This window comes from Brienomyrus brachyistius, chromosome 11 (assembly GCF_023856365.1).
Source record: "Brienomyrus brachyistius isolate T26 chromosome 11, BBRACH_0.4, whole genome shotgun sequence".
NCBI classification, from domain to species: Eukaryota; Metazoa; Chordata; class Actinopteri; order Osteoglossiformes; family Mormyridae; genus Brienomyrus; species Brienomyrus brachyistius.
Window position 1 is genome coordinate 12,435,480 of NC_064543.1, and position 27,658 is coordinate 12,463,137.

Consider the following 27,658-nt stretch of genomic DNA (forward strand, 5'->3'; position numbering starts at 1 on the left):
TGGCATGAAAATGGTTTACTGGGCAGCAGTCAGGTTAAGGACCACCTGATTTTTACGGTTCTACACATGTAAAAAAAATACCGCTTATATTTGACAGGAGAAAAGCAGAGGTATAGGTATACCACCTCATGTCAACGATTACATCGCTCTGTCAACCACAGGATTTGAACCAGCAACCTTCAGATTACACAGAGCCACACACTGACCCCTATTAGAATGAAGTTGAGGAACGAGTTAGGGATGAAAACCTAGTCTAGCTCAGGGATGTCCAACACCCCCCTACCTCCCAGGCATAAGGCTGCTTTGTACTGCGTGAAGTCCAAAGCCTCCCCAAGCGGCCTAACCCTCTGTAAGCATTTGTACTTCTGCGCTGTTGTGTCAGTGTCGCCCTGCAATTATACTGGGTTTAAGTTTCGGCGAAACATTTTTACTCTGTTACAGGAAACAGGACTTTGCAAGCTTTGCAATTTTAATAATTGTTCCTTTTCAAGATTATCTAGTACACATTTAATCAATTTAAAGTTTGCTGCTGCCGTTTTTGCATGAGCTCTGAATACACTCCCTGAGCCAATTATAATCATTTTCATCCTTGCCGTTTAAATGACTCATAGTTGGCTTTGTGAGAAATGTATTTTGAACTCTTTTTTGTTTTTGCACTGGAAATATCACAATATGTATCACAAAACAGATCTCATTGCGATATCTGAAATTTTCCAATTTTGTGCAGACCTGGCTGCAACCGTGGCAAAAGCAGCAGGCTAGCAGCAAGGTGAACAACCTCAGCCACACTGAAATACCCTCAGTCCAAAATGAAACTACACCGAAACATTTGCGTAGGACAAACTGCGATGTTACCAAGCGGACCAATCGCAGCTGTTGCGATCTGCGCCGCTGCAACGCGGAGTCACGTTTCTGCGGAGTAGGGCATGTGACCACGCCGCACCTACAGCGTCAGTCGCATAGAAGTATAAACCTGCTCAGTAGGGAGATCGCTGACCACCACACCACCCCAATCCTCATCTGGGAAGGCAAGCAGCTTCTAAAGAGCCAGTTACCACCTTAATGAGAGTTTCTTTTAGCACAGATTTGCTATTAAATAAATAGAGCATTAAATCAAAACCAGGAACCCAATAAAATTATGAAAACTAACAGAAACGGAAGAAGCAGCACTGTAGCTCGGATGCTGAAGAACAAGTGCAGGACTCTTTCCATTTCAAAGTGCCACACAGCAAGGTTGTGTTTAAATACCCAATTCCCCTCCTCTTTCATCCACAGACAGAGGCACATGAAATAGCTTTGAAGACATACATTAATCACTTTATTTATATAAATAAGCTCATTTCCTTCTAAAAGATGTGTATATCATTTTCCAATACGTAAAATATTTACAATAATTCTAAAATGCACCTTTTAATATAACTTAGTGGCAACAATCAAGAGAGGCTGGGGTTTAACGTTAAATACAGAGTCATAGAAACCAGACTGTGGGGGAATGAAGCACATATACGAAGCCATGCTCTGTCCCTTTACAAGGTACGGGGACTGCTAACATTAAACAGCCTTCATATTCACACACTCTCTCACCTGTACAAAGGAAAAAGCCCGTCAGTCCCAGCCATTGGCCTAAAATCAGTCAACTCGTGGGAGTTTTACTTGCACAAAAATGTTCTGAGGGCGGAGTGAAAAATGATTGGTCATCTCTCTGAAACAGATTGTAGAAGAGGTGGGTCCAGGCAACTAGAGGAGGCAGGACCAATTAATCAGATATCTTGGTCCAACCTTCTCTAGTTCATTGAACCCACCTCCTCTACAATCTGATTGGCTCTCTCTCTGAACCAATCATTTTTTTTTGTTTTGCCCTCAGAACATTTTGTGCAAGTAGAACTCCCAGAAGCAATGATGCATGGCTGGTGCACGGCGTGCTACACTCTCGTTCAAACAGAGCCACGTCATAGCGACTCACCGACAAGCTTGTGTGAGGTGGGATGTGGAAACGGCCCATCTGGTCGTACTACACCCTCGCTAATGCATGATTCCAAAGTCGCTTCAACACGCCTTTGAAGCGTTTCACAGGTCTAAGACTAAGGTGAAAGGAGTAGCCTCTCTAATAAAAACTGTAGGTAAACATGAAGCCAAGTGGCTGTGGAGGGGGATGTGGTTAATGGCTGCTATGACGATTGGGGGCTGCTATGACGATTGGGGGCTGCTTCACGCAGAGCAGAGGTCCAACAGGCCACCCACAGAACTTAACTAGAGACTACTAGACCAACCGCACTGTTGGCAAGGCCTACTAGAACACAGCCAATCTATCCAGCTTTGAAAACCATTAGTGATCACTGAAGGAACCAGTCTCCACATAGCAACGCAGATATGGACAGGTGTTTATAAAACACTGGGCAGCCAAGGGACCAAAGAGACCTTCACTGGATTAAAGTTTGAGTCATTACCTGCCACTAGGGGCGCCAACTTGCCCGTTTGTACTGATGAAGGGTACCTGAGAGAGTGTACAACCTTCCTACAGACCTCAACCTAATATATAATGGTCCCCCATGTTATCCAGATTAATTGTGATTTCAATGGTAAGTGGTCTTAGAGGGACAATTAGCCTTAAGAAGGGGGGGGTAAGCAGGAGCTGTAATGTAGCGATAAAACCATTTGGCATCGGCAATGCTTGTTGGAAAATATTTGAAAGATTTACATACAAAAACGTGTAGGAAATATCAGGACTACACAAGGGGGACCCCCCCCCCCCATGTGGCATATTAAAAACATTACTGAAAACAACATCTGAATAACATTCATAGCAATAATCATAATACTAGAGGTAGCAGCTGTTCAGGGTCTTTAATTCTCAGTTCTTTAAAAAAAAAAAAAAAAAAATTATAAAATCTTCAAAAGTATCTTCAGCTCCAGGGAAAAGCAGGATTCTGATCTTGACAACCAAAGACCAGGGACTGAACGGAAATGCATTTTAAAAGCGACTCTACCAGGAAGTGCTTTTTAAAAACAGTGACGGGGCAGTAGAGCAGATGGGTTCCCCGGGATCTGCAGGTAGCCACAGTGATTCCCACAAACCCATGTTCCTTCATATGCAATGCCTGGTTGACCATCGCTCTGCCCCTTGGTCCTGTCCCTCAAACCTCTTAAGAGGAGTGACGAAAAGTGGTAGAGGAAGTTCAATCCAACCATATATGCAAACTGCAAAAAACAACAATCAATAAAATCGACGTGAGCAGCAAAGCTCCTGTAAGACTCATTTCTGCCTCCCCTGGCCCCACGAACCACACCTCCTACTTCACACACGTGGTGCCAGTCAGCAAGGCTCCGCACCCTCAGTTGTAGAGGAGCCTCCAGGCTCAGCAATGGCCTTCACAGAGCTCTGGTGACATAACTACATTTTGGGCGGGGCCAGTGAAGAAGAGGGTGAGTTCAGGACTGGTAGAAGTGGTGGTAGTGGTGATGGTGCTCATGGTGATGATGGTGCTGGTGCCGCTGGACCACCGGACCCAGGCCACCCTCGTACAAAACCAAGCTAGGCAGCTCCCGCTCTTGTCCCCTCTCTGACACGGGGCCCATCATGCGGGCATTTTGCTGGGCTTCCTTGGCACGCTGCTTGTGCCTTCTGTAGGGCCCAACGTGACCAGGCAGTGCCGGTGGCGGGGGGGCAGTTCGGCTCTTGAGTGCCCGGGTCCTGGCTAACTGGGCCACTAGCTGGGGGTGCCCGGAGATTTTGGGGGAGCGCAGAGCGTGACGGCCCCAGTCCTCATCCCGAGCCCGCAAGCAGGATGCCTCCACCTGCACGGTGTGCAGGCGCCGGTGATGTGGGTGAGCGTGTCCATTCTCTGGCTCATGGGAGCGGGACCGCGACTGATTCGTGGGTCGGATCTGAGGCTCAGCTTTTCCTGTGTCTGTGGTACCTGCGTTCAGGGAAGGTGCACTTCAGTTCCAAAGGACGGGGTGATCCAGCATTCACCTCACATGGACAGCCAGAGGTGGATAGTTCAGGTCCAGAGAGTAAAATTCCAGACCAGGATTTTGTTTCAACCAACCAGTTGAGCATAAAGAGTCACAGAGTATTCAACTGGTTGGTTGAAACAAAATCCCGGTCTGGACTTTTACTCTATAGATGTGAATTACCCAACTCTGCAGACAGCTGTGTTAGTCTGAGGATCTTAAGGCAGATTGTAATTACTAAGTTTATCATCATACTTTACACTGGATATTTTAGGGAGGAATTTCAAGTTTCTTCAAAGATACTTGGATACTAGTACATTTCTTTAATGACTACGCCGTCTACTGGCTGCAGCAACACTTGCGGGCTCCATTACAGTCAGCAATACAATGCAGGAGGTCTGACTGGAATTATTACACTGGGAGAACCCACCTGACCCAAAGCGTGATGTATAGTTCTCAATCCCAGCTAGGTCTAAGTAGTGGTTCCTGCGCTCCAGGTTCTCATCTACGCAGTGCCTCTGGCAGCCCTGCTGGGTGGGCTGCTCACCATGGTGACGCCTGGAGATCAGGACGAGAGAGATGGAGTTCAGCTTCTGTCAGAGGGAGGGAACCCTGTCCTTAAGCCCAGCTTTCCCAGAATGCATTGGGGGGGGGGGGGGGGGGGGTGATCGCCCACGCAAACTATATCCACACCGCTCTGGTTTGGAAGAGTCACAACAAACACTAATCATAAGAATAAATCCTGCAATGTCAGAATTAAGTTTTGGATTGGATCAGAGCCTGTATGTTTTTTGTAGCCAGCTTCATGTGACCTAGTTTGACATTTTGGCATGCTCATTAAAGATTTCAATCCCTAGTGCGTGAATTAAACCGAGAAATCTGCTTGGAATCTCCAGACGTCTGAACTCCAGATCACATGTGGGATTCCGTTACAACTCTCTCTGCACGAGAACACTTGCGTTTGTCTCCTGGCGTACTCGAGCGACCTCGTCACGCTCGCGCTCATGTAGACGTGCAGCCAGCTGTAAAAGTGAGTTCATGAGTCCAGCTGGAATAGCTTAATGAATGATTAGATATGGGGAGGGGATCTGAATGGATTTTTCAGGCCTGTTGTGTAAACACGGCCTTAGAGTGGTGTGCAAACCGTAGCGAAAAGATCACTCTGATGCGCCACATTGTTCCCTTTCCTCCATTATTAAAATCTGCGTAGTCCATGAATCTGTCTATTAGAGGCATTACCCATATTATTTCAATGAAATAAAAATCTACAGCAATAGCTGGGGGGGATGCAAGCCTGTTGGTTCTCATTGCCGTTTTTCGATGGGTTCATTGGCCAAATTTTATTAATCTGCATTAAGAGAAGAAAAAGGTATTTCCTGAATTTGAAAATCTCCCGTCAAGAAGGAGCCAAAGGGTAATTAAATGTCCCGAGCAAAGACACCCAGTGCCAGCCTTGAAGTGCACGTGCTGTGATTTCAGAACCCAGCAATCCATACCTGATAAGGGCCCGGGACTTCTTGTCAGAACTTTTGGGATCTTCGATCCACTTGTCAGCCTTTTGCCTCAAATGGGGAGGGTCTGGAAAAGGGGGGAGGGGAGGGGTGAGGCCGTTATCAAAGGGAGCCACATTAAACAGGCTCGCTGCACACCAACGTAGGCCCTGCATCTCGCTGAAGAAAGATACCTTTGTTCTAAGCTTTGGCTTTGAAGATTTAGCAGAGGGAGAGAGCGGGAGCCCAAGCAAGAGAGTGAGTGAATGTGCGTGTGTATGTGAGAGAAAGAATTGGGTGGTGGGGGGGAAGAAACAAATGCTTCATTTATTATATTCTCAGCCCCGGGGCACAGACGCGGCAGACCCGGTAAAAACGGCAGCCGTAGCCGACGAGCAGGAGGAAGGCCCGCCCGCGTTTACAGGAAACCGCTGAGGGTACTAACACCCCCCGCAAGGGCAAAGCGTTTCACCAACTGTCACACTGTCCGGGCTACAGCGTTAAAGCTTTCGCAATCCAGCCAGGTGGAGTCAGTCGCGCTCCCCAGTCTGCCTGTCACTCACCTGCTGGGGTCTGAGCGGACCCCTTCCATCGGCTGGAGTCAGGGGCCACAGACAGCTTGACCCGAAGGGTCTTACTGGTGCTGGGGGAGTGGTTCACGGAAGCATCCACCACCTCGTAGATGGTGTGCAGCAGGCTGGTGATGTCCTGAAAGGCCAAGGAAGGCTAGATGAGCGGGAAATAACTACAGCAAGCAGAGGCAAATAAACTTGGGTGTGATGACCTCTTAAAGCGCCTGGCTCTAAGCTGCCTATTCATGTTCGCAGTCTTTACAGGGCCTCCTATAGTAAGTCCATAAAATTTGATAAAATCATCCCCGATAGGTTGTTGGGCCCTCGAGCGAGGCCCTAAACCCCACTAAATGCTGCAGGGTAGGGGAGCGTGGGATAAATCCCCTACCCCTGTGCTTGGATCCCAGGCGGCAAAATATGAAACACACCATGGGGGTTGTAGCAGCAAAAAATAAAATTAGGACTGTTTGACAGCAAAACCCCAGGCTGCTTTTTGTCACCAGTTCGCTCCTGTATGTACACACACACACACACAGACAGTCAAAAGTTTTTGCACACAACAGGCTTTTACAACTTTTCCATTTATTTCATGAACTGCAGACTTTTTGTTGTTAAGCATTGGAAAGTTGAGTTGAATTGAAGACCCCAATTGAAGAAATGAAACAAGTTTCCTTTATAGCATGGAGAGAGTATGTAACAGTGCATGTCTGACATCCTGTTAACTGGCCATGTGGTGATGGCATGGTCATATTCTAGGCTGTCCTTTAACTTTAAATGCACTAGTTAACTAATCCCATAAAACAGAGCAGTATTTAATGTCCCTTGTAGAAAAGAAAGCCTCGAACTTTCTCCGCTAGCGGAGGCTACTCCGATTAGCATTTACTTGCTAATTAAGGTACTCAAATGTCAAACGTGCTGTAAATTTGTTTAGTAAATGCTAAGTGAACTTGCAAATGTAGAAAATCTGTGTGCAAAAACTTCTGACTCTCTCTCTCTCTCTCACACACACACACACACACACACACACAGGATGTGTAAATTTGAAGATTTGTCATTCGTACATTTCATCTGCCTATACCACAGGTATTTAACTACTATGTGTAATCTAACCTACTGTGTAATGTATTATAAACACGCCACATACTGTATGAAGCAGTGCTATCATGCTATCACTTTGAAAATGCGTGTTAAGGAATAACAAGTAGACAGAAGATGGTGGGGGGGAGGTTGGGGGGATGGGGCACCCATCTCATGCTGCGAGGCTGGGGGCCGTGCCTGACTGGCTGGAGATCGAGGATTCAGTCGATCGGACACAGAGGAGAGGCTGTTTTGATTGGAGCCTTAGATCTTTACTATTCAGGACTGGGCCAACTAGGAAGGAAAGGACGGAGAAGTTGGAGTGGCTCCGTTCCATTTAACGGCAGAGATGGGGATTGTTTTTGGCAGGACACACCGAGCTGCCAGTGTCTTTCCAGGAAGGGAGTGTAGAAGGTGTGTGTGTGTGTGTGTGTGTGTGTGTACGCACCCTTCTGGAATGAGTGGTGTGTAACTCGTACCTCTCTTGTGACCTTGCCATTGTTGTCAAAGTCATACAGCGTGAATGTCCACTCCTGCCGGTCGTCTTCCTCCACAGAGACGGCGCATTGAAGCTCCTGGCCAGAGGGAAGACACACAAGGCAAAAGGGGGCTGGGGGGTTCAGGCGTATTTGTCCCAATCAATGGTGAAACCGAACCTATGCCCTCGAGCCTTGGGAATGTGCCAACAGAAAATGGCCAATAGGAAATGGCCATTCATGATATTAGAGGCACTGGTGCATTGAACAATCTCGGCTCTCCATGGTCGGCTAGACACTCACTTCAAACTTGAGTGGTTTCTGAGCACTTCTGGCATCTGCACCTTCCCGCACTTGTATCTTGTCCTCGCCGTAGCACCTGTCTGTCTTCTCGGGGGGCAGGTCCACTGAAGGAAGTGGGGGGGGGGGGACAACAAGGGGGCTTTAATCAAGGTGGGGGGAGGGGGAATGGATGTGACGGATGCAGCGATTCTGTTCTTTGAAGACTTGGGATTGCAGCTGGGATGGAGGGGAGGGGGTGGTTTGGATTTTTCTATGAATGTTAGAAAAATTTGTAGGGGGAAAAAAAAAAAAGTTTTAAGCAGGACTAGGGGAACAATTCATTCAAATGGGGTTGAGCTCCACCCTCCGGGGACATTTTTTATTTTATTTTTTTTTTAAAAAAGAGAGAACGCAGGTCCATCTGGAGGGGGGGTGGTTCAAAGGCAATGCTGGAGCAGAGAGCACATCAAAGGGCATGAATCCAGCCTGTGTTAGCATCAACGCCCCAGCTGTGCTTGAGATAAGGAGACATGCTGGACATGGAGGGAGGGGGAGAGAATCACTCCAAGGCCCAGTTTAGAGGGCGCCCCCTATAGGCAGCTGACCACGTGACCTCACTCAAGGTGACCCAACTGCAGTTAAACAAGGGTCCCCATTTTAGCTCCACCCATTCACAAAAACTAGTAGCTCCATGGAGTCATCCTCTGCAAGCAGTTAGCCATTGGCTATTTCCAATTTTACACTGTGACAGCCATATAAATGAACAGTTGTGTTAAATTCACTTGAGGACAGCAGAAATGGAGGGGGGGGGGGGGGAGCCACATACACAAGCATACACACGCACACACAAAATGGAATTTCCTGTAATCCAAACCATTGTCATCTGACCCAAAGGCAACGTGTTGCTTGTTTACGCCTCTGTCCATCAGATGCGAAACGCAGATGTTAAATGCCACGGATTCGCATCGCTCCTGAGCAGCTACAAATCTGGCTCTCCCATAGGTGCGGGGCGACAGATTAAATGCTTTCCATCTCGCCGCCACACTTTGAAGTTCCACACTGCGGCTCCAAAACGCTTTTTGGAAGAGGATCAGACGGCTTTAAAAACAGAATTACTAATTAATTAAGCAAAGTTAAATTTTAAACACTTTGTTGTGCTCGCCAAAAGGCCAAAACACTGTCCCCCCCTTCTCTACAACCTCCCCCCTTCCTGTTCCCAATAGATCAAAGAGAATCTGTCCCTTCCTCTCCGCTGGAAACGGGGGCCCCCCTGCATTCTTTTTTCTAATCTTGGGGGAGAAGCACACAGACTGGACCTCGACTCGCCTCTCCACTGTCAGAGCCAATCACGGAGGCCATCCGCACACGGAGGCACATTTCAGACAAGTAACATCTAAGACCATCCCTTGTACTTGACAGGGGCGAGTAACGACAGCCTGATCCATACAGAAGCAGAGAAGGACCTTTGATCTGGCTAAGTTTGTGCATCTTGAGAAGCAGACTGACCAAACGGCATTACCCGCACCAGTCACATCCGCGGGGCAACGGGAAGATGCGAGTCCCAATGTGTCGCCTTCGGAGCCGCCTTCTGGTTTCTCCTTGACTATTTTGCTGGTCCAACTTTCCATATCACAACCCACTAATTTCTCTGAGCTGCAGGTTCAAGCTGGATCTCAACACGCCGGCACACACACACACCGACACCGGCACACACCTGCTACCATGGCCTGCACTCTCATCTGGGGGACAGCTACTCCCCTAACTCACAGGTCAGTCTCCCCCCACACCCCAGTCCCAGCCCCCAACCCACACCGGGAGACACAGATGCACTCAGTCTTTCTGCTTCTCTAGCTGAAAGGCCTTTTATAAACAACACATGCCCAAGTCTGCTGCCTGTGGGTAACAAAAGGTACCTGTCTGGCTAGGGAGCCCACAGGTCACCTGGCAGGCTTGAACTGTCTGGGACAGCCGAGCAGCACCAGGGGTGTGTACATGGGCGGGGCCAAAGGTGCCCCCTCCCCATCTGAAAGCTAACTGCGCCACAGAGAGCCCCCTCTCCTGCCATTCCCCAATTCAAAACATATCATTCACTAATAAGGTCGGCCCTTCTATATTAATTATGGCCCCTCTAATGCCCCCACCTTAATAATAATAATAATAATAATAATAATAATAATAATAAATAAATAAATCCACCCTCATTTCCCCCCCCCCCCCCCCCAGCGGCTATAAATTTTGTGTTATGATCGATTATGTTCCATTTTAACTGTGGCGTCTGATACGGGTTCAACACAGGTAAGACAGAAGGGAAGGGATGAGCAAGGTAATGGGAGCAACAATAGAACAGCATCGGGTTGGAGGGATCCTACCTTCTAGGCGATAATGTTGGTCTATGATCCCATCCTTGCACAGTTCATCCTAAAGGGAGGAAACAGAGATGAGGGTCAAACAGCTGGCACAAACTAAAGCAGAGGACCACACAGCTTAATACACCAACATACAAAAAAAAATAAGCAATTCAGGTTCCTTAGCCTGGTGTAAGGTTCAGCTTCAAAGCCCCACCCTCAAGTCAGGCTCCTTAACTAGTGAGGGTATGTGTTTGCCAAAAAAGATACAAGTACGATCACTTAAAGCCGTCACACAAGGACTAAAAACGCGAATCCATAGGAGACACTGCAGGCTCGCTCTTAAACCAGAGACATGCTGGGCAAAGGGGCAGCAAGTATATTTCTGTGCCATGTCTGTTGTCGGAGCCATCTGCTGGCATCAGGGTGGGAGTCTTTCAGTGGACGGTTGGCCGCCCTCTGGCAGCACATGCTACAGCAGGGTTGCCCAGTTCCAGTCCTGGAGGGCTAGTTTGCAACACAGTTTGCAGATTTCCCTGCTCAGGCACACCTACTCAATCCGGTAAATAGCAGATTAAGAGCAGGTCCTGGATCAGATGCCGGCCGTTCGAGCTTCGCCTCATTTGATCCACAGCGAACTCTTCCTCTGTCCTCCAGTCAAACTGTCCAAGCGCTGCCTTCACACAGATGCTGGAATTCGGCTCGGGGTGTCGCGTCCCTCACACTCGCAGCACACCACTTCAGAGACTGACTGGCCTATAATTTTTCCCACCCCATCCTGGATATAACATCAGAATCCCAGTTCTCTCCAAAGTACGCTTCCTGCGCCGGAAACGAGGCACCCACGCAGCCGCTGTGTTAGTCTTAAAAAACACCGCTTCTTCCCATGTCATTCGCAGTTTGCGCAGCAGCTAGGTGTCAGTGTGTGAAAGGTAGCTCCTCCGCAAAGGTACACAGTGACACTTTACAGCATTACCATTCTCCTTAACAGACAGAGTCCGACTGGGAAACTCCAACAGTCAGTACATTTGCAAGCACACTAAGAAAATCGAATTATTGTGTTAGTCCGACCAAAACCGGACTTTTGCAGTACATGTAAAACATGGTAGTCGACTGAAATTGTACTAAATCAAATTGCTCGAAATCCAACTAAGACACCTGGATGATGTGATTGGACATCGATTAACTCCAGCATATGTATGTTCAAATCGGACTCAAACCGGCCTAGGCGCTCTGTGCAAGCTCCGCCATTTCCCCCCAGGCATTGACCCGGAAGTAACAGAAGATGGTACACACAAGAAGCATGGAGCATAGCAGAGGACATAGGGCACGTACATAATGTACAGCACTGTAAAGCTATCAGATTCACTGCTCTACTTAAGGGGTGCTTTTACACTGCACCAGGTACCGTACTTTTGGTACTTCAAGAATGCATGAAAAGTATGGCATTTCAAGGTGTTTTCCTCTGGTGCAAATACTGGTACCGGCGTCAAATGACATAACAGGATATTTTATACTGAATTAGAAAAATGGCTGTAGTAGGACAGGATGGCGTGCAATATTGATACCAACATCGCATGTTATGCTCATCCATTCTTATATCGCTAGTCAACTAGATTAAGATCAGGCTTTTTCTTTCCTTCAGTTTGGTATGAATATTATAGCGTATTCAGTTTAAGTCTCACAAAAATATTTTTATTCTGTCATAGGAAAAAAAAAACCTAGCAACATTTGCAATTCTAATGGTTATTCCTTTCAAGATAAATCTAGTAAATGTTTAAAAAACAGTTTAAAGTTTATCTCCACTGCTTTTGCATGAACGCTGCATGCGTTCTCCGAGACCATCATAATCATTTTTATCCTTGCTGTTTAAATCACTCCTAGACAGGTTTGTGAGAAATATGCTGAACTCCTTTTTGTTTCTTAAATACCCCAATATTTATTACAACAAAATCACATTGCAATATCATATCTGAAAAATTTCCAATACCGTGCTGTCATAGTATATTATACAAATTTCTCATGCTATCCTGATTTTGTTGCATCTGTTCTTCCAATCAGATGGCAAATAAAGCTCATGTCACTTCATTTGTCCTCGCATCCATTATTAATAATTAATTTATTTATTTTTACATCGGTGATGTAATGGATGAACCGGAAAAAGCCCAATACTACCAAGCTGAAAGGAGCCTTATTACTAATCGTAGCGAAGTCAGACATACTTCCGGCTATATATCAATTCCCCTCCATGCACGTATACTGGGACAAGGACAGCAGTCCGATTAAATGGCGCAGTCAAGTTATAACCAGAGCTCGACTTAGCTGTACATGTAAACATACTGACTGTACATAAACTAGGCTATGACATTAACACTAGAGGGGTGAGAGAAATCAAGCTATTAAAAGAGGGAATCACAAACCAGCCCCACACTGGAGTCAACTATCATCTTTAAATCGCTCTCTCTGTCACACACATGCTCGGATCCGTATCTTTGCGGGGACCATCCCCAACCAGGCCCTAACAGGAACCATAAGTAACCAAACAAAATACAGGACTTTAGACATTTTTTAGTTTTTTGATTGCCGAAAAAGTGCCCCCACAACACCAAAATAAGATTTTCACATCACATCACACCTCACATACACACAAAGTTGCTCAGAAAACAGTGAGTGAAGTGAGTCCAGGGCCTCCTGCCCCAGTTAGCACCATCATTACGGCCACAGGAGAGAGTCTGACATACGTTATAACTCCAAAATTGAAATGCAAAGATTGATTTATTAGGGGGGACAAATTAAGCCAAATTGAATATTGGGGCACACACCTCCCCCAGTTCCTATCACTGTTTTGGAAATATGCAGAAGGCAATCTTCACTAGCAGCTACAGCATGGTGAAAATCGACTTTTCAGGATTAGTCAGTCAGCTGTTAGCCACTCACACTCCTGCAGGTGTCACTGTGTGGTTTACCATGAGACAGGGGAATGTTTACTCACATTGGGATGGTTGGGGGGGGGGGGGGGGGGGGGGAGTACACGACTGGAAAATGGAAAGACAGAAAACAGAGCAGGCTCTACTGCTGCTGGCATTTTCCAGAAGGTCGAATAGCACAAGTGACACCCAATCGAGTCGCGTTCCACAGAGGCGCCGAACCGAAATCAAACGAGAGATCAGAAATGAGGAGTCCTCCCAGATGTACAGGAGTCATGGTCCGCTCTCCTCCTCTCTCCATTCCCCTGTCTGTCTCCAGATGGGTGGTCCAACCAAGCAAGGGTCTCCTTGGCACGCAGAAACCTTAGAGAGTATTAGTTGAACTCTGCCTGCACTGAAGCACAGCTACAAAAAAAGGGGGGGGGGGGCATTTGTGGAGATGAGATCCGGATTCGGTGTGGCGGTCATCCATGCAGAGCAGAAGATGAGCCATCAGTGAAATTACAGAAGGGCAGAGACGTGTGTGAATGCACTGCGGCGCCATCTGCGCCAGCATGCGGGGGATTGCCAACCCGGGGTGGGGACATGCAGGGCGCAGCCTAGCCGAAACCCCACACTGCAACACCCCAGATCAGCACGACAAGCACCCAATCAGCACTTTCTGCTTACGGGAAACCATCTTCCTTTCTGCGGGCTGTGCTAGGCGAAAGGACGGCGGAGAAGGGAAGGAGAAACCGAGAAAAACGCTCCACATTATACAAACTCAGCACATCCATAATATGAGCACGTTTACCTTTGCAAAAGGGCTGTCAAGTGCTGCACAACAGATGTGAAGATGTAATGGTAGAAGTTGCCTCCTATGAATGTTTTCTTGACTGGTGATATGTTAGATGCATGTTAGAGTTATTGGTGTGACTGGTTAGATTTCTCGTTATTTCCCGTTTTTTTTTTTTTGCTCTCGTTACCGGGACTGGATTTACCGTGTACCACACTGGTCGTTTGTCTCTCGAATGGCATGTCGCACGTCCTGTCTGATTAGCGAGTTCCCGTCACACTCCCTATGATATTTACTCGGTATGTAATTGTCAAGTGCCACCATTGTCCTGAAAATCAATTAAAAGAAAAAAAAAAACCTTTAATACCAAAAAGAGTGGTGCTGAAATGCATTCTGGGAGATTTTCTTGTGTGTAAGGAAAATCTAACTGGGAAACCTAATGACTGCTTGCAATAAAACCTCATCCAAGCCACCCCCCCCCCCCCCAAAAAAAAAAAAAACACCCAAACCGGCAATTAAATTCCTCGTCTTCCAGAAGTGTGTCCGGGTCCAGAAATGCAGAGGACAAGTAGAGGTCTGGTTACCACATGCACGCACACAAAAGCGCACACATGCAAAGAGGAAGGAGTGGAATGTGGTTACTGGTTGACTTCCACGATCTACATTATCAGTATGAGCGTTGGCTCCAAGCTAACAGTTATTACAGTTGTCCATCTTCCCTTCAGATCTCACCAGGCTTGGGCAAATTCCCCAACAGGTTTTGGAGGCCAAATTTACTTCTACTGCCCATTGACAAAACAGCATGAATCCTAAGAGCTTCAAGCAGCATTTTGTCTAAGGGCAGCGATTCACAACCCATGGGTTATGACCCAAATTTGGGTCGAGGCAAGTTCTGAATGGGTGATGAGGCAGAGTTGGAAATGTAAGCATATTAAATACAGCAAGCCCCAATGCTGATCCACGATCAGATTTCCAGCTCAATTGTAGAATTAACCCAAAAAAACGGGTCTTGGGTCTGCAAATACCAAGTATAAAACTAGTCAACACCCAACCAATCCAAGAAGCCAAACAACAGATGCTTAAGTTAAAGTTCATTGGCATGTCCAATCAGATCTGTGTGATAAGCATTGATTGGTGTAAAATTGCAGACGCACTTGATCATAACGTTAATTTAAACCTATACTTGATATAGGGTCCTGACTGAACTGGTATGGTGCAAAAAAGAGAACCACTAGTGTAAGGCAAGGTAAACGTTTTCCAAAGTTCAAAGCAACAACGAAATTTGAATGAAAGGTCATACTGCCGGCTCGACATTCTACCCCAGTGACCCAAAAGGGGGAAAAAAATTTATAAAATAGAGTAACCCTGCACATTTTCAATTGGAGAATGAAAAGGAAACGTTTTCAAACTCCCGGCTAGTTCACATAGGGGGTTATATATCGGTGTATCACTGCCATGGTGGAAAACGCAGCAGAGAAACATGCATCTGCTGCTTTCCATCAGAAGTCTAAATATAAAGCTATGAAACCTTCAAAACCTCAGATCCTTGGAACATGGCTGTTTCAAATGTGTATCGAGGTTAGATGACTGTGTAACTCCTTAGCAAACAGAAAACGTGAGACAGAAGGTCCTCGCTAAGAGGACTGACTGGTCCTAAGGCGCCCGTAACGACAGGCCCAGATCAGAGATTCAACCCTGTCATGGGGCTGCTGTTGTAAGTGTAGTAAGAACTTAGGAGTCACAAGTAGCTCAGCCCCACCGGTCCTTCAACACAACCAAGTGAACTTCCAAAACATTTCCGCCCGCCCGCGATGTTATCCACGCTTTCCCGCTCACTACATAAGGCAGGTGCTTGCACAGCGCAGCCGCGCTCTCCCCGAAGGCTCACCGGGTGAAACGAGAGACACAAGCAGCACAAAAGGAAGAGAAGAGCTACTGATGTCAGAATTCTGCACACTTTTCAAGTTTAAAACTGGAAGGGGTGGGGGGGGAATGAATAAAATAATAGGGGGTCCTGCTGTAAGGGAAAAGATATGAAGTTTCAGCCTCGCTAGCAGCTCCCCTGCATGGTAAAGAGCTGTTCATACACAAACGAGCACCTTCAAAATCAGCGAGCACTTCTAAACAAATAAAATAAATAAAAATCCAAGCGGGAACCAGAGCATAAAGTTGTACACTTTCAGCAGATGTTGAAGTCTTCTAAGATTCTTCAGTACATGGGGGATCTGGATGCTATGCCTAGTGGTGTGTTAAAACCCTAAAAATTCCCCCGGAATGATATTTCCGAAGCTGTGAATGGCATAGCAATTGCTATGGCTTGATTAAAAATTCCTGAACTGGACCTTGGATTTAAGGTCACAATACAAATGTTCACATTACAGACCTTGGTATGGAAGGTAGGAACAAAAGTGAGGAGTAAGGTAGCATTTAAGTATTAATTTAAGGGTTCCTGAGCTTAATTGTTCAGTTTCACTCCTTGCAATAGTAATATCCCAGAAGTGCATAAATTCTAAGCTAGTCAATCATCTGTCGTTCTGTCTAGTCTACAAACCCATACTAGCGTGTACAGAAGAATGTTAAATGTGGCTCCACTCAGCTGAATTCACCACACACACCTGAAATTTGAAGGTGGTCATTTTCTGAACTGGCACAGAGTTACCAACTAAATCCAACAGCTAAAAACTGATAGGGCTTTGAACAAGTTAAGGGTCTCACTGGAACCAACTTTATTTAAGCCACATAATTACCTATTCAAACAAAACAGACACGTTCCACATCCAAGCCACCAAGGAACAGTAAAAAACAAAAAAAAAAAAAACAAAAAAAAAAAAAAAACATGTTATCCCAAAAGGACGGCCTCACATATTCCATATAACTAGAGCCCCAGACAGTCAGGACAAAACAACCCAGAATGCTGACTGCTTTTCCCATCTCTTGTTTTTCATTGGTTTATCACCCACATTGGCTGTAAATCTCACCCAATGCCAAACAGCCCTTTGAGCTTAAATTCCTCCAATCCTATGAAGATTTATTTGGATTATAATTGGTTGAATTCAAAGTGCAAGTCAAGCCAGGATACACCTGAAAGGTTTTTGTTTTTTTCTTTTTTTTTCAAACCAGACATGGAGAGCCCTGCTTACGGTACAATTTTTCATTCAGCTCGAGGTTCTAAAAGAACAGGACACAGCAGAGCAGAACCGAAAGAGGCTTTCTAAGGAACCTAAAAACTGTTGTTTAAATGTCCTGCATAGCCAATCAGCAATAAGCCAAGTCATTAAGAAACGGAACCAATGACCCATAGGTTTTGTGTGGCAGCCATGGGTGGGACCTACAGAGGACACTTAGTCTATATAATCTTTATAATTTTTGCTAAATAACTTGTTCTGTTAAACAGCCTGGCGCCGTTGACTGACTTAGTGATCATTTGTCCAGACAAAGCACTAACATTAGTTGAAAACAGCTTCAAACCCAGCTAAAAGTAGGCCTCCCTACACGATGACACCCTACAGAATGCTGAGCCCTTCTGAGACTCATTCGCAGCTTGATAGTCGGCTTCATGTTCCATGGTGAGGCAACGCTGTTCATTCCTCGGGACCAGGGTTGAGGCTGGCGGGCACGGAACGGGCAGGTGGCGGCCCAGACTGCCACTTTCCCCCAAATGCCCCGACGCGGCGGCTCGGCTGGGTGAAATGGACGCCGTGGAATTTTCGGCTGCCGCATGACTGAACATCTTCTGCAGACTCAGTGGCCCCGCTTCCAAAGACCGCCCACACGCCTTCAACTCCGGACCTCAAATTAGAGCAGACTTCGGTGGCCTTCGAATCAGGGCCTGTGGAGGCGACCATATCATTAGGGAACCCGCGGTGTTGGGAGCCAAATAATGTTTCCTCCTTCGGCTCCTCCTAACCAACACACACACACACACACACACAGCTCTCGGGCCACCGGCACAAGGGTCCAACAGGAAATGGCGACAAGGTTCTGGCTCTTAACTGGTTCTTAAAAAACACGAAAAGCCTTCATTATAAGATATATCTCCTGTCAATTATTCACACGCACGTATGCAGGAAGCCAAGTGTATTAATTACAATCATGTTAAATCACCAAAAAACAGCAATTAGAAGTTGTACAAAGACACTGCACCCGAATTCTTCAATGGACTTTCATGTCTTTACCTGTTCTTTAGAGATGTACAGGTTTAAAGAGAACAGCTGCCGGTGCCCGTTTGCGTACGTGTATGTTCACGTGTTATCAAGCAGCACCTTTAATGGTCCCCCATTCATCTGTAATATTTTGTGCGAGATTTGCATTCCTGGGAGCATTACTTCATCGATATCAAACCGCCAAATCATAAAAGCCGAACCAAAGAAGCGGAGCGGTGATTTACAACCCCGCATCTGCACACGGGGAACACACAGATTCCAGCTCACCCCCAGATCACGCACGGCTCGCCAGCGCCTTTACGACCAGTTTACGAAAAGCTTTCACCTTCGGTAATTATCTTTACGACTTTGCTAAGCCCTATGGCCACGATCCAACTAAGAAGTGGCACGGTCCCAGAAACACAAAAGAACCATCCATCCATCCATCCATTTCCAAACCGCTTATCCTACTGGGTCGCGGGGTACCAGAGCCTATCCCGGAAGCAATGGGTACGAGGCAGGGAACAACCCAGGATGGGGGGCCAGCCCATCGCAGGGCACACTCACACACCATTCACTCACACATGCACACCTATGGGCAATTTAGCAAGTCCAATTAGTCTCAGCATGTTTTTGGACTGTGGGGGGAAACCAGAGTACCCGGAGGAAACCCCCACGACGACATGGGAGAACATGCAAACTCCACATACATGTAACCCAGGCGGAGACTAGAACCCAGGTCCCAGAGGTGTGAGGCAACAGTGATAACCACTGCACCACCATGCCGCCCCACAAAAAAACCACAAAGCAGATTAAAGAAAAAAAAAAAAAAAAGGTTGGGCTTGCAGTGGCATTATAAAGACAGTGTTTTTCACATCTGGATGTTTTACTAAGCCGGTTAAGCTTAAATACCTTTCAAGCAAAAAGCTGCATAGCCCTTGAGGCAAACCTTCTCCCTGCGAGTCCAATTCCTTTACCATTACACTACATGCCATCCTCCATGAAAATAGGTTGCAGACTGTATAAACCCAACAGCACCACAGGAACCGAAGACACTAAAAGGGGCGGGGCCTATCCCCTCAACCACTCCGGCAAAACAAAGGTTACAGCAAGAGCAAACATCCCCCCACCCACCAAGCGCCTCGATGTGCGCCACTTGGCATTGTCTCAAGCAGTCAGTACTGGTCTGAGGGGCTTCCTCTCAACAGGGCTGGGGGAGGGGGCAGCTGGAAAGAAGTTTAGGTAGCCTGTCACTTAAAAGGCCTGACGGACAGAGGACATGACTGCGGAGTGTAACAAATCACCACGTTATTGGTCTTTTAATGCGAGAGGAGTTCAGAGAGGAGCAGAGCACAGAGCCTTGAGCTCCGGCACACACCTTCCACGCTGACGCCTCTCACACCACATCCAGGCATGCCGACCCAACCCAGCACTTTTTTTATAGCATATTTTACAAGAAAACCCTCATAACACTAAAGTAAAGAGTTTTAAAGCTCTTAGTACAAATGTGCCAGCAATTTCACGGACAAGACCTAAGCGGCTGTACCTGCAAGCTCCAGATAAGGGGTTACGGGATTTTGTGAGGGCGAGCAGCCTTTGGGAGGTTTTTCACTAACGATCAAAATAGAAAATGGGAGAGGGATGGGGGCGTTGTCATGGAGCCGCTTTTTATTTGGGAATGACGGAGGGCCATTTGAGACACATCTCACCGCCTAAGAGTCTTCAGAAAGTGCCTGCGCCACTACTGCACCGCCAGCTCAGAACTTAAAGTATATAATCAACATGTAGTATTGACAATAAGACACAGACATCAGCTGTCAGTTGCTCAGGGCTCCCCACTGGTCATATTTTGGTCTTTTTTCTATCCCCCGATTCTTCAAAGACACCATGAAGCCCAGGGATAAACCAAGACATGCAACCAAGCCAAATTTCACTGCAATGCCATATTTTCCCATAGTTAAATCTTTATTACTATTCTGCACACATTTGCTGAAAACGATTCTTACTTCTGCACCAGAGTCACTTTCTAAACATAGGCAACCCTTTGCCCCAGTTCGCTGGAGCTGGCTAGACATCCAAGCCCAGTTCCAGATCTGTCCATTGGAGCAGACAGGCTGAGCAACCCAAAAGGTGATTTCTAAGTGGGACCTGCACAAAATGGTGTTGGGGGGGGGGGGGGCTTCTTTGTTCACCCATTCCAGCCCGACCCAAGCAAACCGCAAGGCAGACTACTTTGTATACGCAGCCAAGATCAACGCCACGGGTTTCCCCCAAGCCGACAGAATTCCTTCACAAGAAGGGGACGGGCTTCCTGCCACGGCGCTCTGGGAAACACTGCAGCCTTTGAGGGTCTATGACCTCCGGTCCAGGTCTCTCTCGCCCGTTCTGGGGCACCTCCCTAGCCAGACAGGCAGAACATACAGCCGCAAGTCGACGGCGACTTGTAGCAGGAAATGAGGCAGGGCTGAAAACATCAAAAAGATTCAAATCCAATCACTTCTCAGATGTCTTGGAAGACAAACACAGGCTCTGGAGCCTGCACAAGTCCAACACACTTCATGCAGGATTCGAAAGAACACTGCGCACCCCCCCAAAAAACAAAAGATTATGAACACAGAATAGCTTTTGGAAGCCATATTCCATTGTGGATTCCCACCAATGAAGAGGCTAACAGATGCATCCTGTAAATGAGCAGCAACACCCACCGCAGAAAAACTTCAAAGCATCTATTTGTTCGTCATTCTGCTGACCCGAGTTCCCACCACAGATCACCATGATCTAATGATTAACACAAGGGGCTGACCCCGTCTCTATAGCATCACTGAAAACAATAAGCAGGACATTCACAGAAGGTCACGTGATCAAAGTGTAGTCTACCAAACAATACACAGCATGCAAAAAGGGGCAGGATTATTTTCCCTCTAGCGGGTGCTCCACGGTCTACAGATATTTTTTCTGTGGGGGGGATTCGGATGCACATTTCCCAGCCGAGCTTTGATCTGCGGAGCACATTTCTGTCGCTTAGCCCCAACATGTACAGAGCAGGGATGTGCTGGCACTATAGACATGTGGAAATACAAGCCTTCTGGAACCTTCTGCTCAATTTGTATGTGCACTCACCTGGAGAGTCATGCAACAGGACGTACGACAGGCGAACCTAATCTTGAAGGTGGGAGGTAAGCTCTGGATGTCAGGCCTGGACTGACGGAGAACCGTCTCCAGGGGATCCTAAAGAGGCCCATAACCAACCTCAAGCATTTAACTTCATTTGAAGCGAGTTGCACCATCTGATACAAGCTAGCACTGCACTACGGGGCCTCGTCCCACAAAACAAGTGCCTTAATTCTGATAATATCAAAAAGCTCATGGAATTCCGCTACTATAACTACTTCAGGACAACTTGCAATCAAAATACAGGTGCTTCACTCTTCCAGCAACAGCAAAAGAAATGGCAAAAGACGGATGGCACCTCAAGCACATACACCCACTAAATACTTTGATTTCCCACCCCACCTAACCAATGGAGGTTCACCTGCAGCTTACCCCAGAAAACAGAGGGTAAGGAATTCCCTGCAAGGGGTGCCAGGCCATCATGGGACACACACTAAGGACGATTTAGGGACACCAGTCCATCTAAAGCACATGTCTTTGGGCAGATATCAGAGCACCCAGAATAAAACTGTGCAAGCACATAGTAACAAAGCCAACCGAGAAACCAAAACCACATCCCTGAAGTAGTGAGGCCATGACACTGCTCACTGAGCCAGCACCCAAGAAGAGCTTTAAGAACACCAACTTCCACACACAGAGACAAATCATTATACAATATAGACAATGTATGCTCTATTACAAATTCCACCAATTTTAGCCCATACAGCCTAGATAATGATTGGTGGACGGCACATTCCTGGCGTGCCCCCATCTAACTGTAACCCACTGGGTTTTGTGTATACCTGTCAAGTTGGCATAAATATTTGATCATTTTTCATATGGTGGCAAAAGTAACTATTAGTGTACGAGACAAACAGAAGTATGCAAGCAATAAAATATACATTTCTCAGACATCTATGAAAGGATATATTTTCCCACATCGGACTGAAGGGGAAGCGAAATGCATCCTTGAAATAAAAAGCATCTGACTGGGGTTCACTTCAAAAGTTAAGTGTAGAGTTGAACTTCCTTGAGAGATAAGGAAGCTGAACACATATAAAATGATAAAAATTCGAGATGGGGAGGGGGGAGTAAATAGTGAACAGATCAGTGAAGGTGATGATTCATTGTGTACTCCAAAGACAGAAGCTGGCATCAGGGCCGGGGGTGTTTGAAGTCTGGAGGTGAGAGTTCAGAGGGTGAAAAGAATTTTAAAGAACATCTAAACCGTGTTCATCATCTCAAAGAATCCATCAAGGCACTCTGACGAAGGGCAACAGGAGAGCAGAAAGCCGAGCAAAGATGCCGGGCCTCAAATTGTGCTGGTGTTTCCACCCAAGGAGGTCTTAACAAATGTAAGACGCCTACTTATTTCAAAAGGGATAAAAAAGATTATATTCTCACCAAGTAAATCAAACTAGGTAAAACAGTTACACACAAAAATTAAATGTGTTTTCACAACAGTAGTAGTCTGTCTTAAGGCTTATACAGATATTCTCTGGCAACTTAATCTTGTACACACACACACACACACACACGAGCACGCACACATATACAAATTCCTCCGAAGTTCTAAAAAGAGCCCAGACTTAATCTTTAAACAAGACGGTGGAAGACAGAAAGTCTGATACAGCACGTAAAAGAGGAACGACGAGGAACACTGCACCAGGAACTGTCAAGAAGTTCTCAGAAGCCACAGCAGAATGTGCCTGAAGCGCATTCAGCACACTGACAGCTGCCTGCGCTTTGGGGAAACAGATGGAGGCGAAGCTAGGGAAGGCGCAGACACCCAGCAGAGCCCCAGAACGCATATGGAAATCGTTAAAGAGCCTGTCACTGGTTTCTCACTCCTGCGGTGTACTAACAGATCGGTACAGCCTCCACCTGTGACTCCCCAGTGCTGCTGACCCTTACAGAGGAGACGCTGGGGTACCTCATCCAGAAGCCCCCCTCCAACCACCACCACCCCCAACAAGGCTGCTGTGGGCCTCAGAGAGAGCGAGAGAGGCAAGCAGTTCAGATTTCACCACATCGACCTGCTCCCATTCAGCCTGGCTTGCACTGACAACTTGCAGGGCTACAGGCTAAATGCAAGAAACAGATGGAGTTTGGAGGGGGGGTGTTCGGGGTGGGGTAGTGCAAAGAAAAGCTTAAAAAGATCTGTCAGATTAAGTCTCGATAGATGGATGTGGCTAATTAGCAATTCCTTGCCTTAAGGATAAGATCTACTTCAATGCAGGACAAGAAAACAATTTTCAAAATTAATGAATAAGTGACAACTAATATAAATAAATGAACAGAGAAAGTCTCCCAGGTGTTTAAGCAGGTTTGAGGCCTAACTTGTACAAAGTACTGAGATCAGGCCAAAGCATTCCAGCAACACCGTAAGGAATTTGTAAATTGTGATTTGGGCACATGTGACAGGACTGTTGTGCTGGGATGAGCTTGCGCGAGCCAATCCGTTTGGAGAACCACAACACATAGTAAAGTGGGCCAATCCTTCTGGGGGAAAAGGGAGGGGGGCAACAGAGGGAAATGGTAAGACTTTGGTTCAATTTAAGAGAACTGCCAACAGAGAGCCCACAATCAACACATGTCAGTCAAACAATCAATATCTGCATCTCCTTGCAGTATGTCACTGTCATTAGTAAGCATCACAAAACAGATCCAAGAAAGAATTTCAAAAATCCACCATCAGAAATCGGGCAAAAAATAATGAACTATCGAAACGCAGTTATTACATCGGGAAAAGGATCATCTTTCTGTTAAACACAGCACCAACAGTGTCAAACTAGAAGTAGATAAACGTTATGGAACATGCCCACTCCATCCGTAAGGTAAAACTCCATTATTCCAGTAGAAGCTTGCACAAATTGCACTCGATTTCAAAGAAACATTTTCCACTCTCCCTCTCAACTTCTCCAACAAAGTTCCCATATGGCGAACATAAATCACCGCCTAGGTTCAAAATTTACACTTCGCTCTGAATCACAAATCTGACATGGAATGCCATTCATCTCAAAGACCATCAGGCTCGTTGTTGGTCCACCTCGTTCTGCACATCTTTAAGCCCAACGATGTTCCTTCAGCCCCATTTCTTTACAGAGGTGTCCCTAAGTACTTAATACATCATATGGGTGCAACAAGCCCAAATCTACCACAGGCACTTATAACACCAGGGCATTTCTAAGAGAAGTGCATTAATCATTCAGGCTTCTTATGTTCAAACAAGTCTTTTGTTCAAACAAAAACAAACGCAGCCAACTTGTGTTCCAATAAATATTTGGAACTTTTTATCTCATTTTATTCATCCACATCACAGAGGAATCACATTCATAAAGTCAATTATTCATAACAAGGGCTCTCAAGGTTCCAAATTGCCCACAGTTTTCAGCAGCGTTTCCAGTTAACAGTTTGGGGGAAAAATAAGCAAAAGGCGGATTTATTCACCACAGAACAACGTCGTGTTCTCAGATGTTTTTTTTTTGTTTGTTTGATCAACTCCAGGAAGCAAAAGAAAATGCTGCAATAGTCATTTCTGAAGCACTTGGTCTTTGTACATTAAACTCATCAAGGCGTTTATGCGCCTGTCGGCCATGTGGCAGCATCTGTCATGAAAGCCACTACTGAAATCCAAGCCACTCGAAACTTCACGGTAATTAACGCTAGTACTTAGCAGGCGTCCGGCTAAACCGACCCGCATAGCTTACACAGTGCTTATTTTCGCAGGGCCTTTCTAGTCAACTTCCCTTCTCAAAAGGTTCAACGACCATACCTTTGGCATTTATAGCAGCTTTATTCAGAAATCCAACTCGTTACCCACTATGCTGACCACATTGCATATTTACAGCACAGAGCACAAGATGTTCTTCTACAAATGTAATTCCAGAGCAGACGGGTATTTCTACATGAACAGATATGGATGATACACTGCAAACACGCATAGAAATATGAGACCGATTCAGATTAGGATCTAATATATCAGAAGGGCCAACTGAGATGGCTCCAACATTTTGGTAGATCTCAAAGGCACACAAAACCATATAAGTGCATTACTGTCTGCTTCGGACCTCCAGTGCTGGATGCACATCTCAGCTTTCCGTCACTCAAGTGGGGGGGGGGGGGGGTATCTGCAGAGATTGGATAGCTAATGTCCTCCTGAAACGCTCTTCGGGAAGCCATTGCCAAGACCCCTCCCCCCCCAAAAGCAGTTCCTGAAGGTGGCTTTTACTAGACAACATTATTCCAGCAGTTTCACAGGGCAACAGATACAGAGACCACCTTGCTTTTGCCATTCATTCCCACAATCCTATTCACTGGCTGGCTGCCAGAGCGCCAAAATTCTGACGGAGGGAACAGAGCAAGAATTCCAATGTACTTGTACTTTTGTACCTGTAAAATGGCACATAAAGTTGCAGCTCAAAAGCAACTATTTGGAAATCCAAACCATTGCATCACAAGTCTACCAGCACAAGTAAAATCATATGCTTTTGAAACACAACTCGGATTGCAGAATCACCAGGGTAAAGAGACTCCTCTCCAGAGCAAAAGGGATTTTAATGATCTTTCAAAAACAGACATTTTTCACCAAATGTATGTATCTAGCAACTTCTATCTGCCACCCAGCCTCCGTTATCAGGTTTATTTTGCCCCCCCTAAGCATTCTCAAGAAAAACACAAATATCTGCTTCACCTCATTTCCAGTAAATCTTTCACAAACAGCGAACCACTTCGAGAACTTTTCATGGCGTACATTTCAAAGTCTCAGTCATCAGCCGAGAAACTAAAGCCGCGTATGAACGCTTCACTTGCAGCAACTGAAGTGAGCGCGCCATTAAGGGGGGGGGCGGGGGGTCGGTCCGCCAACATTCGTCTTTGCTGAACGTCAAATACACCCCCCACTCCAAGGAGCTGCCGACTACACACCATGAATGGTCTTAAACTATTATTCAGTAGTTCGTTTGAGGACAACAAAACCTACTTAAAAAAATAAAAATGGTCAAATAAATTCTCCATTTGCGTGCTTCTCGATAGTCCGGGGTACAGGATACCTGCCAAGTTGACTGGTCTAATATTTGTCATTGCTATTGTTTTTTTGTTTTTCTATTTTTCCAATCATTGAATAAAAGGGGAAAACACGGCTTCGATCTTGAAACCAAGCCCTAGATTAATTAATCCACCGTCTTGCGTATCGTTAATGTTATCAACGCACTAAACCACAAGTCAAATATTCCATAAAACCCCTTATGTCATATAAAATTAAAATATAGCAATTAGACTTTCTCATTGAAAAACGTGAAAAATAAAATTCAATTTAGGCTACTCCCCAAGAAATAAAATCTTAAATGCCTGTGTTCTGCTTTTCTAAGGACAGGAACAATATGCCCAATCATTTAAGGAAAATATATCGATCTCTAAATCAGTATTTAAAGCTTAAAACTACAAAACTACGACTAAATATTTACGGTGCTGCCCGGCGTTGTCCCAGCGTGAGAAAACACTTAAGCCCATAAATAGGGAGTCTCAGATTTTGCGTACAACTTCACACAAAAACGGGCGAGTCCGAGCGGACAGTGAAGTTAGAATGTAAGACGCCGAAAGCCGCGCACTGCGAGCTGCTCCGTAAGCGCTCGTGCCTCGCTGCCTTACCCGCGGTGCAGCTCCGCTGCTGGCTTTCTGCTCACAATCCTGTTGCTCCAGCGGCGAGCCGGTGCAATAGTACTTCTGTTTAACCATCCATTCGTCGATTCCTTTTCTGGCCAAACAGGCATTAACTACGAAACTGTCACCTAAGAACACAAAGGAAACATCCCATTAACGAAGCCAATTAAAAGCGCAACGACTTCCAGTGTTTTCGCACTTCGGCTAAATTGCTCTATAGACGCTCAGTTTCGCTGAGAAACACGTAACTCCAAAGACAATCTTTTCAAAGGAAATAGTTTTCAAAGTAACGGGAACCACGTTTAACAGCACTTTTTTCCTCCATGTACTCACCTTCGGGGCTCTCCCTTGGTTTACAAACGGCAGCTTTCGGGTTCAGTGTTATAAATAAAGGAGAACAAAATACGTAAGAATTAGTGCATTCAGGAACATTGTCTTAGTTCTTCACGATATAATAAAATAATGGTTTAATTGTAAGACTCACCATGTTTCGAATGAAGTTTACCCATTTTTCTGCATTTGTTAGCTGTTTGTTATTTTTATATTTTGTAATCCAGATACCCGTTAGTATTAGTCTGCGAGCACGCAGTCTCAGAAAGGACCGTAAACGATGGTACCCTGCGGTCTTTGGTCTTAGGCAAGTATTCCCTGCTCGGATCTCCTCTCGCTCCCCAGCAGAAAGAGGCGGTTACCAAAACCCACACTTCAACCGCGGCACCGACATGATTGACACCTCGGACGGATTAGTCCATTCGCAGGCGGTCGGCTTCGGACCTGAGCATCGCATGAATGACGTCCTCGGATTGT

The 27,658-nt window shown here is 46.1% G+C and overlaps 1 protein-coding gene across 2 annotated transcripts; it reads right to left on the reverse strand.

Annotated features, from left to right (window-relative positions):
• Window positions 1–1,291: 1,291 nt before the first annotated feature.
• Window positions 1,292–27,658, reverse strand: LOC125751610 (protein naked cuticle homolog 1-like). Of its 2 annotated transcripts, none has more exons than XM_049030661.1 (10): window positions 27,336–27,658; window positions 27,185–27,227; window positions 26,840–26,979; window positions 10,221–10,269; window positions 7,873–7,976; window positions 7,573–7,668; window positions 6,008–6,152; window positions 5,451–5,532; window positions 4,385–4,512; window positions 1,292–3,917 (listed from the first exon to the last, which is right to left on the reverse strand). In XM_049030661.1, exons 1-10 carry the CDS (start codon window positions 27,336–27,338, stop codon window positions 3,430–3,432), a joined length of 1,278 nt encoding a protein of 425 aa, XP_048886618.1. In that variant the 5' UTR covers window positions 27,339–27,658; the 3' UTR covers window positions 1,292–3,429. The 2 variants fall into 2 exon arrangements, with proteins under 2 accessions (XP_048886618.1, XP_048886617.1); XM_049030660.1 differs by having other exon boundaries at window positions 27,185–27,217; window positions 27,336–27,657.

What these genes read in the sequence shown, in the direction of transcription:
- LOC125751610 (XM_049030660.1), bottom strand. Translation starts at nt 27,360, where the DNA reads ATGGGTAAACTTCATTCGAAACATG. An exon ending in ACCAAGGGAGAGCCCCGAAG is followed by an intron (nt 26,980 to 27,184) that starts GTGAGTACATGG and finishes TTGTGTTCTTAG; the next exon opens with GTGACAGTTTCGTAGTTAAT. An exon ending in AGAAACCACTCAAGTTTGAA is followed by an intron (nt 7,669 to 7,872) that starts GTGAGTGTCTAG and finishes CCCTCTGGCCAG; the next exon opens with GAGCTTCAATGCGCCGTCTC.